The sequence below is a fragment of the Balaenoptera physalus genome, assembly GCF_965194825.1.
Source record: "Balaenoptera physalus genome assembly, chromosome: 1".
NCBI classification, from domain to species: domain Eukaryota; kingdom Metazoa; phylum Chordata; class Mammalia; order Artiodactyla; family Balaenopteridae; genus Balaenoptera; species Balaenoptera physalus.
This window is the reverse complement of record NC_138882.1, coordinates 6372416-6385716: the sequence shown is the minus strand read 5'-3', so window position 1 is coordinate 6385716 and position 13301 is coordinate 6372416. Positions and strand designations below refer to the sequence as shown.

Genomic DNA, 13301 nt, shown 5'->3' with positions numbered 1-13301 from the left:
CCCTCTCCATTCCTGCACAGCTGGGCGTTGCTAAAGAAAACCTGCACCACCAGGCTGGCTGCTTTTATGCCAATGATTGAAATTACCTAGAAGTTGCTTCCTTTCTCTTTCCCCAAGAGGACTGTTTCCTTCTTTCCAAACGTCCCCTCCACACCCTCCCCCATCTGCTTCTGAGCTAATGTTTATCATCTCCTCCTTCACTGAGGAAACCGCAGCACATGCACCTTCCTCCCATGAATCCCCACCCCATACGCATTTCCACCTTCCTGTTCTTTCCAGTGAAAATTCCGAACAGCTGTTGATTGGGGGGTGGTCAGACAGGGTGGGTGTACATACCCCTACCGTGGAACAGCACTCTGTGGAGAAAGAGGTGCGCTCTAAGCCATGCATCGACATGGATGAACCTCAAGAGCATCACGCTAAATAAAAGAGTCCCGTCGCAAAGAGCTACCTCTGTATGGTTCCATTTATGGGACAAGCAGAAAAGGCAAAACTAAAGGTACTGTACTCACATCAGCAGTTTCCAGAACCTAGGGGTTAATGGGAGAGAACTGACTGCAAGGGGGCCCAAGGGAACTTTGTTGTGACAGAAATATTTTATCTCAGTGGTAGTGGTTTCACAACTGTATACATTTGTCAAAATTCATTAAATTGCATACCTAAATAAAGGGTACATTTATACTGTTGGGAGTTTTACCTCAAAAAACCCTGACAGTGTCAAAAGGGGAGAAAAAAAAAAAAAGAATCTACTCATTCATATGTTAATAGTTTTACAACGTAATTCATATTATAATATGCCAAGTCCTTAAATAAAAACCGTACGTAGAAATAGTTCCCATTAATAAATTTTAAGCAGACTATTTTTATGTTATACTGTAAAACATGCAAGAACAAAACCAATTAACAACTATTATACAGTTTGTAATTATGAGTAATTATAAAGCTAACTGCTATATAACCCAGGTCAAGAAATAGTGCATTGTCAGTGGTGCAGGATTTATACCTAGTAGACAACTGTCCAGTCATAGAAAGGAAGGAGAGAGAGGGAGAGAGAGGGAGGGGTTCTAATGATTCCTGCATCTAATTTATATCTCTAGACCATTTCCCTAATTTATATCTCTAGACTGTTTCTTCTGCCCAGAACCAGAGAGCAACAACAAATGTCCTTACAAGAGACACAGAGGAGGGAGAGGGAGGAGAAGCCCTGTGAAGACTTAGGCGGAGGACAGAGTTATCCAGCAACAAGCCAAGGACACTTAGCCGCCAGAAACTGGACGAGCCAGGGAAAGATTCCACCCTAGAGCCTCAGACAAGGTGAGGCCCTGCTGACACCTTCATTTCAAACTTCCAGTTTCAAGAACTGTGAGAGAGTAAGTTACTGTTGTTTAAGGCCACTAAGTTTGTGCTAATCTGTTACAGCGGCTCTAGGTAACTAATACAAGGTCAAAAAGAACTTCTCTAGGAGGAGAAATTTCAGGCATTGGGGTGATTATGCAAGGAGTTGGAGGTTGATGTTTTGGCCACCAGGGACCTTCGCCAGCTCCCCAACAGTGCAGCTTGTCCTACATGGAGGGGAAAAAATGATACGGCAAAGCTTATTCAGAGCTAATTATCAGCCTTAGCACGTACCTTGTTAATACCAGGAATTTACCCAATAACTACTAAATACTCATAGCTGCAGTGTTATTACTTCATTAACTGCTGAGATCGTCTCCTTTCGATTTACCAAAGATTTTCTTCTTGTTCACATGCTGTTTCTCCATTGTCAAGCACAGTCTCTTGCTCATAGTAGGTGCTCAATAAATGTTTGCTAAGTGGATGAATGAACGAATGAATGAATGGTGACACAAAACTATAGGGTACATTTACTGCTCACCTTGAAACCATTCTGGTTCTTACAGGTGTTTCTGGAATAAAGGAAATGCTCATAGAAGATTTCTGCTTTTGTTTACAAAGGATTCTTTCAGTATTCACTTTATGTTTATGAGCTGTAAGTTTGTAGAGACTATAAATACGATCAACAACTTTGGACCTACTTCGAACATCCTACAAAAGAAAATGTGCATTTATTAAACTAATAAGAATTCTGTATCCCTTCTATGCTAGCAAAATCAATCACAGTATACAAACACTAAGCAGTAAATTACGAGCTTTTAACAATAAAAAGCTGAGCTCTCCAAGTTCAGCAGTTAGATTGGTTTAAATTATGAATTTATAAGACAATTATGAAGAAGGCAAATATTCAAAAATTGTACACTTAACTCCACACTAAATAAAAAAGCAAACATTAAAGTCAATATACCTATTACATATGGTTACCAAGTCCTGTGAATTTTACCTTCTTAAAGTTTCCAGCGTTACCCACTTACTTCTGCCTGATGTGACCCCAGGTCAAGTACAGTCTCTTGCCCAGACCACTGCGTGTCTACACTTGCCTCTTTCCTTAATGGTCTCCCTATACCCCACACGCTCTCCCAAATCCATTCTTCAACCAAAATCCATTCTTCAACTTAAACTGGAACATATCTCCTTGTTTAAAATCCTTCAGTGGTTTCCCACTGTTCTCAGGATAAAGGCCACAGTCCCATCATGGCCTGCAGTCACCCCTGCTGACTGTAACTCCTGGAGACGATACTCAGAGGCCTCACCAGAGAAACGCTTGTCACGCCTTTATGTCACAGCAGGAGGATGAGGAGTTGTACACATCTGGATTTCTACCTTGCTGGGACAGCTGTTGCTTCTCTCAAGTACATGGGAGCTGGTTACTCCTAGGGCTGTGATAAATTCTACTTCTAGAATTCAGCTTCTCTGACACATAAGAAACAATTCATATCAGCAAAAAGCAGGTGTGAACACACGCAAAGCCCTATTTAAGTTGTGATAACTGCTTAAAAGTCTTGGGCTTAAGAACATGTAAAAATAACCTCAAAGGGAAAAAACTGATGAATACTTACAGAAGCTCGATTTGTCCTCTTCAGTAAAACAGCTAACAAACAACAAGTTTTTGTGAAAATGCTTCTACTCTTGTCTGCAACTTTGTCACCGGGCTTTTCTTGGTACATTTGCAGAAGCTCCAGCAGTGTATCTACACAGTTTTCTACATCATAAACTGCTGAAGTCGTTTTCTCATACTGGAAGAGAACAGAACCAAGTTACAAATTATAATAAACACAGATACTGGGTTGGCCAAAAGGTTCGTTCGGTTTTTTCCATAAGATGGATCTAGTAGCATTAGTTGTCTTTAACTTCATTCAAAACAATTTTGTTAGATTGTATATGGCAGCTGTCATATCAGTGTGCATTTAAAAAAAGGCTAATCAAAATTGATGAATTTTTGTGTAGTTATTTTAATATTGAAGATGGAAGAAAAAAAACAACATTTTCAGCATATTCTGCTTTATTATTTCAAGAAAGGTAAAAATGTAACCGAAATGCAAAAAAAGATTTGTGCAGTGCATGGAGAAGGTGCTGTGACTGATCAAATGTGTCAAAAGTGGTTTGCGAAGTTTCGTGCTGGAGATTTCTCTCTGGACGATGCCCCATGGTCTGGTAGACCAGTTGAACTTGATAGCGATCAAATCGAGACATTAATTGAGAACAATCAACATTATACCACGTGGGAGATAGCCGACATACTCAAAATATCCAAATGCAGCGCTGAAAATCATTTGCACCAGCTTGGTTATGTGAATTGCTTTGATGTTTAGGTCCACATAAGTTAAGCAAAGAAAACCTTCTTGACCCTATTTCTGCATGCAATTCTCTACTTAAATGTAATGAAAACGTTCTGTTTTTAAAACAAATTGTGACGGGTGATGAAAAGCGAATACTGTACAATAGTGTGGAATGGAAGAGATCGTGGGGCAAGTGACATGAACCACCACCAACCACACACCAAAGGCCAGTCTTCATCCAAAGAAGGTGATGTTGTGTATATGGTGGGATTGGAAGGGAGTCCTCTATTATGAGCTCCTTTCGGAAAACCAGATGACTAATTCCAGCAAATACAGCTCCCAATTAGACCAACTGAAAGCAGCACTCGACGAAAAGCATCTAGAATTAGTCAACAGAAAAACACATAATCTTCCATGAAGATAACGCAAGACCGCATGTTTCTTTGATGACCAGGCAAAAACTGTTAGAGCTTGGCTGGGAAGTTCTGTTTCATCCGCCGTGTTCACCAGACATTGCACCTTCGGATTCCCATTTATTTTGGTCTTTACAAAATTCTCTTAATGGAAAAAATTTCAATTCCCTGGAAGACTGTAAAAGGCACCTGGAACAGTCCTTTGCTCAAAAAGATAAAAAGTTTTGGGAAGATGGAATAATGAAGTTGCCTGAAAAATGGCAAAAGGTCGTGGAACAAAAGGGTGAATACGTTGTTCAATGAAGTTCTTGGTGAAAATGAAATATGTGTCTTTTATTTTTACTTAAAAACCGAAGGCACATTTTGGCCAACCCAGTACTTTAGAAACACCAACCAAAAAGGAAGCCAGACGTGATTAGAAGAGGTTCTGCTGTTCTGATACAGCGCAGTGTACAGGCTGTCAGCTCTGGAGGGAGACGGACATGAGCCCTCCACCACTGACCACACGCTGGTCCTCGGGCGAGGACCTTACCTCCTGTAAAGATTATCCCTCCACTACAAAATGGGAAGATAATACCATATGAACCGCCTTAGAGGATGAATGGGAGGACTAAATTAAATGATGCATGGAAAGCACTAGCACATAGTTAGCAAGTCCTTAACTAACTTGCTGTTATTACTGTTATAAAAACAGGAGAAATAAATCATAAAAAATTACAGTTTCTATGTACAGTTATGTTAACAGAGTAACCATTCCCCCCCCCACCCCGAAGACTCTGGCACATAGTAAATGACCTTTAACTCGGAGATCTGAGTTCTAGTGATGAGCAAGCATCAACCTAACTTGCTGGGGGAGGTTTCTTGACCAAGGAACTCTTCGTTATCAAGACGGAAACTACCTTGGCGACGTTAAGCAAGACCTGCACAGCGTATCCGATGACCTCCATACAAGGGACACTACGGTTACAGCTTCGGATCAAGACAAATATTTTAGAAATTGCTCCACTCTGGGCCATATTCTCACAGCAAAGTGAAGACAATCTAGTAACTACCTCTGAAAGGGGGGGAAAAAAAAAGAGATACATTCACAGCAACAAAATCAGTATCATATTATTATATTCTTTGTACGACTCAAGGGTAAAAACACATTTCTAACCTTATACAAGATATTGTTAAAACAAACTAACCCAGGTGCTTTAGAGCCTCAAGAATAGCGGAAAGGTACTTGTATGTCAGGAGATAGTGCAGGGCAAGTGCAGTTCTGTGGTAGAGCTTGTTTTCTTCTCGAATCTCCCTGTTAACACACTGAAGTCTCTGTCGAATGGCTTTAATTTTTGTACAATCATTTTTCTTCCTCCAAGAATATCCTCTCCATAACGCCTTAAAGAGACAAACCAGTAACTTTAAGATTACAACCTCTGATGTTGTGGACTTATCTACATCTACTTCCACAAAGTAAATATTTTCAGTAAAATTATACGATGTGTTCTTTGCAACTTTGCAACTACAACTTCAGTTCAGGTTCTAATAAATAGCAAAAGCAATTTTTCTAGGAAGAAATACATATAATATTCCTGTATATAAGTTAAAGCATCATTCACTGGCCAAAGACGGCTAAATCTATTCAAAAGGCAAAAATACTTTTGCATCTTTCAATCATCAACTTCCTCTATGGAATGTGAAAATAAAGGGCTTAACAATGAAATTATGGTAGCATAGTGTATATGAATTATTCTATTGGCCAATCTCAGCTTTTTAAAATTAGCATGACTGTGCTTTTTAAAATGTTAGATATTGGGGATTCCCTGGCGGTCCAGTGGTTAGGACTCGGCACTTTCACTGCCGTGGCCCAGGTTCAATCCCTGGTTGGGGAACTAAGATCCCGCAAGCCGCAAGGTGCAGCCAAGAAATAAAATAAATAAATAAAACTAAATTCAATAAAATGTTATATATCGTGTAGATGAATTGCAAACCAAAGTCTTGAACTAAAATCATAATATTTTCAGTTACCTGAATTTTAGTGATTCTATTATTAAATTTTTCCTGCTTTTTACGGAGGAGAAAATGGCATACGGCTTTCTGTATTACTGATGCAGCCCTATTTTGCTGGCTCATACGTTCTTGAGCTTCATCCTGAATTTTTATGAAGCTATGTTTCTGAAGAAACCTCTTATGCTGTAATCTTGCTCGAAACCATCTCTGTTTAAAACATATGAATAGTTTTTTTACTTCAGGTTTCTTAATGAAATAAATAGAACATTTATTGAAATATCTTTCAACCCTCCCCAGTGGCATTACATTTCCACTCTAGTTGGTGCAGAAAATTCCAGGCCACAGTGGGTGTAAGTGTGTGTGTGTGAGTGTGTGTGACTGTGTGTGAGTGTGGGTGTGGGTGAGTGTGTGTGTGAGTGTGGGTGAGTGGGTGTGAGTGTGAGTTGTGTGTGTGAGTGTGTGACTCTGTGTGTGTGTGAGAATTTAACCCTGCACAACATATGCCTCATTTCATCATTGATATAAATCTTATCAAGCTGTATATTATTCTTCAATTTGTTTTTTTACTCAATATTTTATATATAAGTATATTAACATATACTGTACAAACAGGATTCTTATCCAGAATACATAAAGAACTCCTATAATCATTAAGAAAAATAAAACACTCAACAGAAAAATGAGCAAAGTATGTGGAAAAAAAAATTTAAAAAGCATACCATGCACAGATAAGAATTTGAATAACCAACACAGAGGAAAGATTTTTTAGAATTGCTAGCAATCATAGGAAATCCAAACCAAATATGAGATATAATTTGCCATTCATCAAAATGACAAAATCACAAAGTCTTGTAATGTCACGGGTTGGCACGGAGGTCGAGAGAGAGACAGGTGCCCTGGGTGCCGCTACATGAGGGGTAAATGGGTACCGTGCACCCCAGGATAACCTGCAGCCTTAGTCCTGCGCCATAAAACGCAACTCACGTCTAAGCCAGCCAACCACCCTAACGGCCACGTGGCAAAAGCTAAATACTATATAACTTTAGCAGTGGTATTTGTAAATTGTTTATGAAATATTAAAAAGTTTCAAACAAAAATTATGTCGTAGTTTTACTGGGAAGGAAAAGCTAACCTGAATACAGATGGCTGAGTTAACCTGTTTATTATTAGCATTCTTCAGAGCCCTGTGAAGTCTGTACGCTCTTTGAATTCTAAGAGCAGACAGGTGATAAAAGGCAGCTGCTGTGAAGTGAAGAAGCCTAATTTTGGCTCTCTGTTCTAAAATCTAAAGGAGAAAAAAAGATTAACACCCAAATAGTTGACTCTTAAGACAATCAACCAATGTTTATTTTTGTATATCCTCAATACCAAATTATATAAATTAGCAACAGTAAACTAACTTGTAACTATTAAAATTATCTACATTGTAACCTGAAGTAATTATACTCCTTTACTATACAATACTTTCCATGGTGTAACCCCTAACTGAGGGTATAGAAAGCACAATTATATTTGGGCACTTCACTCAAGAATTTAACTAGACTACCCAAGGGCAGCTAGATAAGGCTTTGAAGGTACTAATTATAATGGGAGAAGTCTAGGAACAGTAAACTGAGAAAGGGTTAGAGTGCTCCAAGCAGAACCGCTGAAGATGGTGATGTTAAATCGGACAAACATTTGATCCGACTTCTCCAGTAGCAGTCTCGCCACATCCAGCACAAGACTTTTGCAGCAGAAGCTCCCGCCAGGGAGGGGCCTTTGGCCTTCAGAGTTTCAATTTATACTCAGTGAACAAAACACAAAAGGTTTCTCCTTTAATTTAATTATTTTCTGTTTACCACTGCTTCATGTACTGGATGCCCAGAATGCCAAGAATTCCCTAGGGAGGATTCTCTCCTGCTGAAGGTGTGGAAGTTATCAATGGAATGGTCCTACAACCCCTGAGAGAGTTGCTTGGTGGTAGCAAAAGGTGACTTGAATAACAACCTCCTTCACGTGTGGGGAGGGGGAAGGGGAAGCTGGGATGAAGTGAGAGAGTGGCATGGACATATATACACTACCAAACGTAAAATAGATAGCTAGTGGGAAGCAACCGCATAGCACAGGGAGATTAGCTCGGTGCTTTGTGACCACCTAGAGGGGTGGGATAGCGAGGGTGGGAGGGAGACGCAACAGGGAGGGGAGATGGGGATATATGTATACGTATAGCTGATTCACTTTGTTATACAGCAGAAACTAACACACCATTGTAGAGCAATTATACTCCAATAAAGATGTTAAAAACTTAAAAAAAAACCAACAACCTCCTTCACGTGTGGAGCCCTCCTCATACTTCAGTTCCTTTGTTAAGATTTATTACATGAGAAAAGTTATTTTGCATTTTTGGTGAGCATCTATGGGAAATAAGATCATAGAACAAAAATCTATGGCAACCAGTGATCTTGCTACATGGGGCTCTTCAGAAGCTGAATAAATTCTAGTTAATGGTTATATCAGTTCTGAAATTATCCTCCAAAATCTCAAATTTCTTAACACAATTTAACATCAGGTATTTCCACTTCATAAGACTGAGATATCCTACTTAAAAATACTTACCCTTTTTCTTACTAACCAACCACGCACCAGTGCTTGTAGAACAACTGTAGATTTTTTAAATTCAACATATTTTATCCTTTCACACTTCCCAGCCTTCCTGGCTCGTATGTATCTTTGTATGGTCAAAGCAGCTGATTTCTGCTGGAGAAAGACCTGCCTTCCTTTATATGCTCTGAAATTTGCTTGGATCAAACAAGCAGCTTGATGTCTCTATAAGGAAAAATTTGCAAGTGACATTAATAGATAGAAATAATAATTCAACCCACTGGAGGTTCTGGAATTTCTCAATGAAAAATAAGATGGTATAATTATGATCTTTTTTTTTAACATTTTTAGTTGAAGAATGTCATATTTCACAGATTTCGAAACCCACAGAGGGCTACAGCTGAAAATGAAGTTTTTATGAAGGTGCAAACCAGGGACCATAGATACCTGGTGCTTTTTCCCTACCTTCCTCTTGATACTTTTCATTGTGAATGAGCAAAGGACTAGTATTACTACAGGACAAATGCATTTAATACAAAAGCTAGCTACACTCTAGAGAACAGAATGGGCATTATAAGCAGCTGTGAGGGAAGCTGTCTGCTGCTTCGAGAACCAGTGTACTCCCAGCACATCTTAGATTCCTCAATTCTAGAACATCCTGACAATCAAATTCCAAGACACATAAAGTATCTGGATTGAAATGAAAACTAGGTTTGTTTTACAACATAGACCCCCACCTACTAGCTGAGTGACCTTGAGCAAATCTCTTTAACCTCTCCAGGCCTCAGTTTACTCATCCGTAAAATGGGAATGCTGATAATAGCTACCTCACAGAGTTATCATGAGGATCCGATTAGTTAGTAAATATATAATAGAAGGTGTAATAATAATAGTGGGTATATAATCATACATAGTGAATATGAACATCAAAATTTACAAGTAAAATTTTAATTTTGATTTCTTTAATAAAAGACCATAGGTACCACCATTGTTCTAGAACCAATGTTAAATATTTTAAATAGATTACCAAATGTGGCTTAAAGAGTGTGTGTTGACTCATACAGACAGGATATGCTACATCTATTATGATTTTCTTCAAATAAGTCACTTCAAACTTGGGTTTGAGAATATGTTATAAAAACAGATACACAAACAAAAATACAAATAGCATTTTTATGAGTGAATATAATTTTTAATTGACTGCAATGATGTGTTTATAGTAAATGTATAGTTAGATCTTTAAATCATTTTTTCTTTTCTGTTTTTTAAAGTAGTTCTTTATATATGAACTGTTTTTTTAACACCTACTTTTGTCATTAAGAATTGCTCATGAGCTGTTCTTCCAGAAAGTACTGCTCTCCATTTTCTCTGAATGATGATTGTTGATGCTCTCACGTTCAAAAACCTAAAAAGTGATTATTGGAAAGCAATTTCAAATTAACTCATTTAGTAAGCATTCATTGCCCATCCCCTATAATACTAGAGGAGAAAGAAAATATAAGAAAGGCAATGAGGGAATTAAAAAAAGTAGAAAAGGATAATTCATACTTAGGTTCTAGCAATCAGAACTTTACAAACACACACACACACACACACACCCCACACACACTCTCGCCCACGCAGCTGACACATTTACCGTCTTCTCTGCAGTTTGGTACAGAAGCAACCCTGAATGATTCTAACAGCTCTTAACACAGCCAGATACTCTTTACGTGCTTTCCAACACCTGTACCAGGCTTGAATCTTGCAGACAGCTTTCACTTCACGTAAATATTTCCTCGCTTTATGTCTCCTCCACACAGTCTATTAAACATATAAACATAACAAATATGACTCAGAAATACATAACAAATAAGACTCAGTACTGATAACAGTTAATATAAGGTCAAGCAGACAAGATCAACTGCAGAAATGCAGTCACACCCCAACTCCTCTATGGGACTCGCTCACTCCGGACACGTGAGCCCTCTGAGAACAGCGGGCTGACCTGTGACCTCCTACTACCTGCTTCAGCACATACCCTGTGGCTGGCTGCGGGCTAAGCCCAATGCAACCCTGAAAAGTATTTAAATTGTAAGATGCACGCACCAGGTGTGTGCACTGCCCTCACCTTCTCAGTCCATGTGAAGGAACGAAAGGAAATGAACACACTGATGCCTCCAATTCCAGGGAAGGGACAGGAATTCTTCCCACTGCCCTCCCCACCCACTGCAGACACATCCTGGGTTCTGTGTCCAGCCTGTTGCAGAATCCTGAGGGCATCCATCTACCTGAGGATCATCAGATTTTCCGACTTTGGCAACCTTGTGGCTGACTAAAAGCTTAAGTAACAGCTACAACTTCTTAAGTGCTTAGCGCTGTACTAAGCACTATGATTCTTTACAGTAACATAGGTAGGTAATACTATTATCTCTAATTTAGAGATGAAAAAAATGAAGGCCCAGAGGAACTGACACCAGTAAAATTACTTGTTGATGTCACAGGTAATAAGTGACAGACATATCTTATTTAATCCTTATAAATATCTTGTGAGATGATTATTAAGATCTCTATACAAAACAGAAATTAACGTCAAGAGACTTGTTACCACACAGCCAGTAAGCGATAGAGTCAAGATTTGAACCTGAGTCTATCTGACTTCAAAACACCTACAGCAAATACAATAGCTCCACCTAACATGGGGAATCAGGCTCTAAATTCAGTTGACAGGCAAGAATGATATATACGGTCAAACTTAACTCTTGTGATGGCCTTAACTCAGAGTATTTCTATATGGTTCTCATGGAAACAAAACCGAATACCAACATAGTAGTATTCATAGTGGAAGCCAGGTATCAGTATTTTTAAAGATTCCAAAGTGATTCCAATGTGTGCTAAAGTTTAAGACCACTGGTTGGTATGTGTTAAAAACTAGATGCGCTAGTAAAGAACATATACAGATCTATACGATTTTCTTTTTATATAAATGGGGGTAGATTTGTTTTTCAACTTGTGCATATTGATCCGGAATTTGCTTTTTTTTTTTTAAACTCAGGTCTTGGCAAACTATGGTCTCTGGGCCAAATCTGGCCCCAAGCTTGTTTTTGTAAATAAAGTTTTATTGGAACACACACACACAAAAACAAAAACACAAAAAAACTAGATGTGCAACATGCATTTTTATAATTTAGCTATATAAAAGAAAAAACAGGGCTTCCCTGGTGGTGCGGTCGTTAAGAATCCGCCTGCCAATGCAGGGGACATGGGTTCGAGCCCTGGTCCGGGAAGATCCCACATGCCACGGAGCAACTAAGGCCGTGCGCCACAACTACTGAGCCTGCGCTCTAGAGCCTGCGAGCCACAACTACTGAGCCCGCATGCCTAGAGCCCGTGCTCTGCAACAAGAGAAGCCAGCACGATGAGAAGCCTCTGCACCGCAACGAAGAGTAGCCCCCGCTCGCAGCAACTAGAGAAAGCCCCTGTGCCACAACAAAGACCCAATGTAGCCAAAAATAAATAAACAATTTTAAAAAAACAAAAAAAACAACAACAACTAATTACTAAAAAAAAGAAAGAAAAAAGAGTTGAATTTTCCTAAGATTGTTATTTTGGCTTTTCTAACATGACCCCAACTAATACATGCACTTGACACCCACCAGTCCTTGACTCCTGGCAGCGTCTGGAACTTGAGCACTCCTTGCCTCCTCCCTCAACCCTTGGTTTCTTTATACCACAATCTTTAGCTTCCTTTGTTCCCTCTCCATACCATAGGTTGGCTTCTCCTCTCAGCACCCTTGAATTTTGATGCTCTTTAGGGCTCCAGTCCTGGGCCCTCTTCTTTTGCCCACTTGATGCATTCTCCCTAAGTGATCCCCTATCTCCCACAAGTTCCATTATCAGTGTATGCCAACAATGTAGAAGTCAAATTCCAAAATCCGTACTGCTGTCCTAATTACAGCAAACACAGCAACTGCCCCGCTGGACGCGAGGTGGTCACGTCAGCTTCACGTACCCCAGGCCGAGCTCGTCGGGCTCCAGACCTGCTCCTCCCGCTGTTCCCACGTCAGTGAAGGGTACAATCTGCTGAGTCACCTCAGCCATAAAGACGGCTGGGCTCCTTGTTTACGCTCTATACAAGGCCAATCCCCTCCTCCACGCACACTGACCCTGACAATCCTGCTGTCACTGCCCTCTGCTAAACGGTGGATCACTTTCCCTGACCTACTGCCTGCAGTCTCCTGGCCAGCCGCCCGGCATCCAGTTCAGTCCATCTTCCACATCCCTGCCTGAGTAATTTTTTTTTTTTTTTTTGGTCGCACCGCATGGCTTGGGGGATCTTAGTTCTGTGACCAGGGATTAAACCCGGGCCATGGCAGAGAAAGGGCTGAGTCCTAACCACTGGACCGCCAGGGAAATCCCATCTGAGTAATTTTTAAAAAATAAACTATGATTCTGGTCTTCTCCTACTTAAACTCCTCTAGAACTTCTTTTAGTCCCAAGGATAAAGACTAAACGTTTTCTGTCTTACACAGCTGCCCACATCTCACTCCATGGACCGCCATCCTGGTCACAGGTCACCCTTTATTGCACACCTGTTCTCTCTCTCATTTTTGAATTCCGTGTTACCTCCTACAGCTGGAATACTCCTTCCATACATTTTACT

The 13301-nt window shown here is 39.9% G+C and overlaps 1 protein-coding gene across 6 annotated transcripts in view; it reads right to left on the bottom strand.

Annotated features, from left to right (window-relative positions):
- ASPM (assembly factor for spindle microtubules) overlaps positions 1 to 13301 on the bottom strand; it is a 62670-nt gene that overhangs the window by 981 nt on the left and 48388 nt on the right. For 5 of the 6 annotated variants that reach the window (XM_082425238.1, XM_082425241.1, XM_082425243.1 and 2 more), the window contains 9 exons: positions 10296 to 10462; positions 9968 to 10064; positions 8675 to 8884; positions 7212 to 7364; positions 6098 to 6286; positions 5275 to 5467; positions 4987 to 5141; positions 2955 to 3131; positions 1877 to 2046 (listed from right to left, as the gene is read on the bottom strand). In XM_082425238.1, the coding sequence (XP_082281364.1) occupies positions 1877 to 2046; positions 2955 to 3131; positions 4987 to 5141; positions 5275 to 5467; positions 6098 to 6286; positions 7212 to 7364; positions 8675 to 8884; positions 9968 to 10064; positions 10296 to 10462 (1511 nt within the window). The remainder of the gene's footprint in view (positions 1 to 1876; positions 2047 to 2954; positions 3132 to 4986; positions 5142 to 5274; positions 5468 to 6097; positions 6287 to 7211; positions 7365 to 8674; positions 8885 to 9967; positions 10065 to 10295; positions 10463 to 13301) is intronic. The other variant, XM_082425240.1, reaches the window with a different exon arrangement.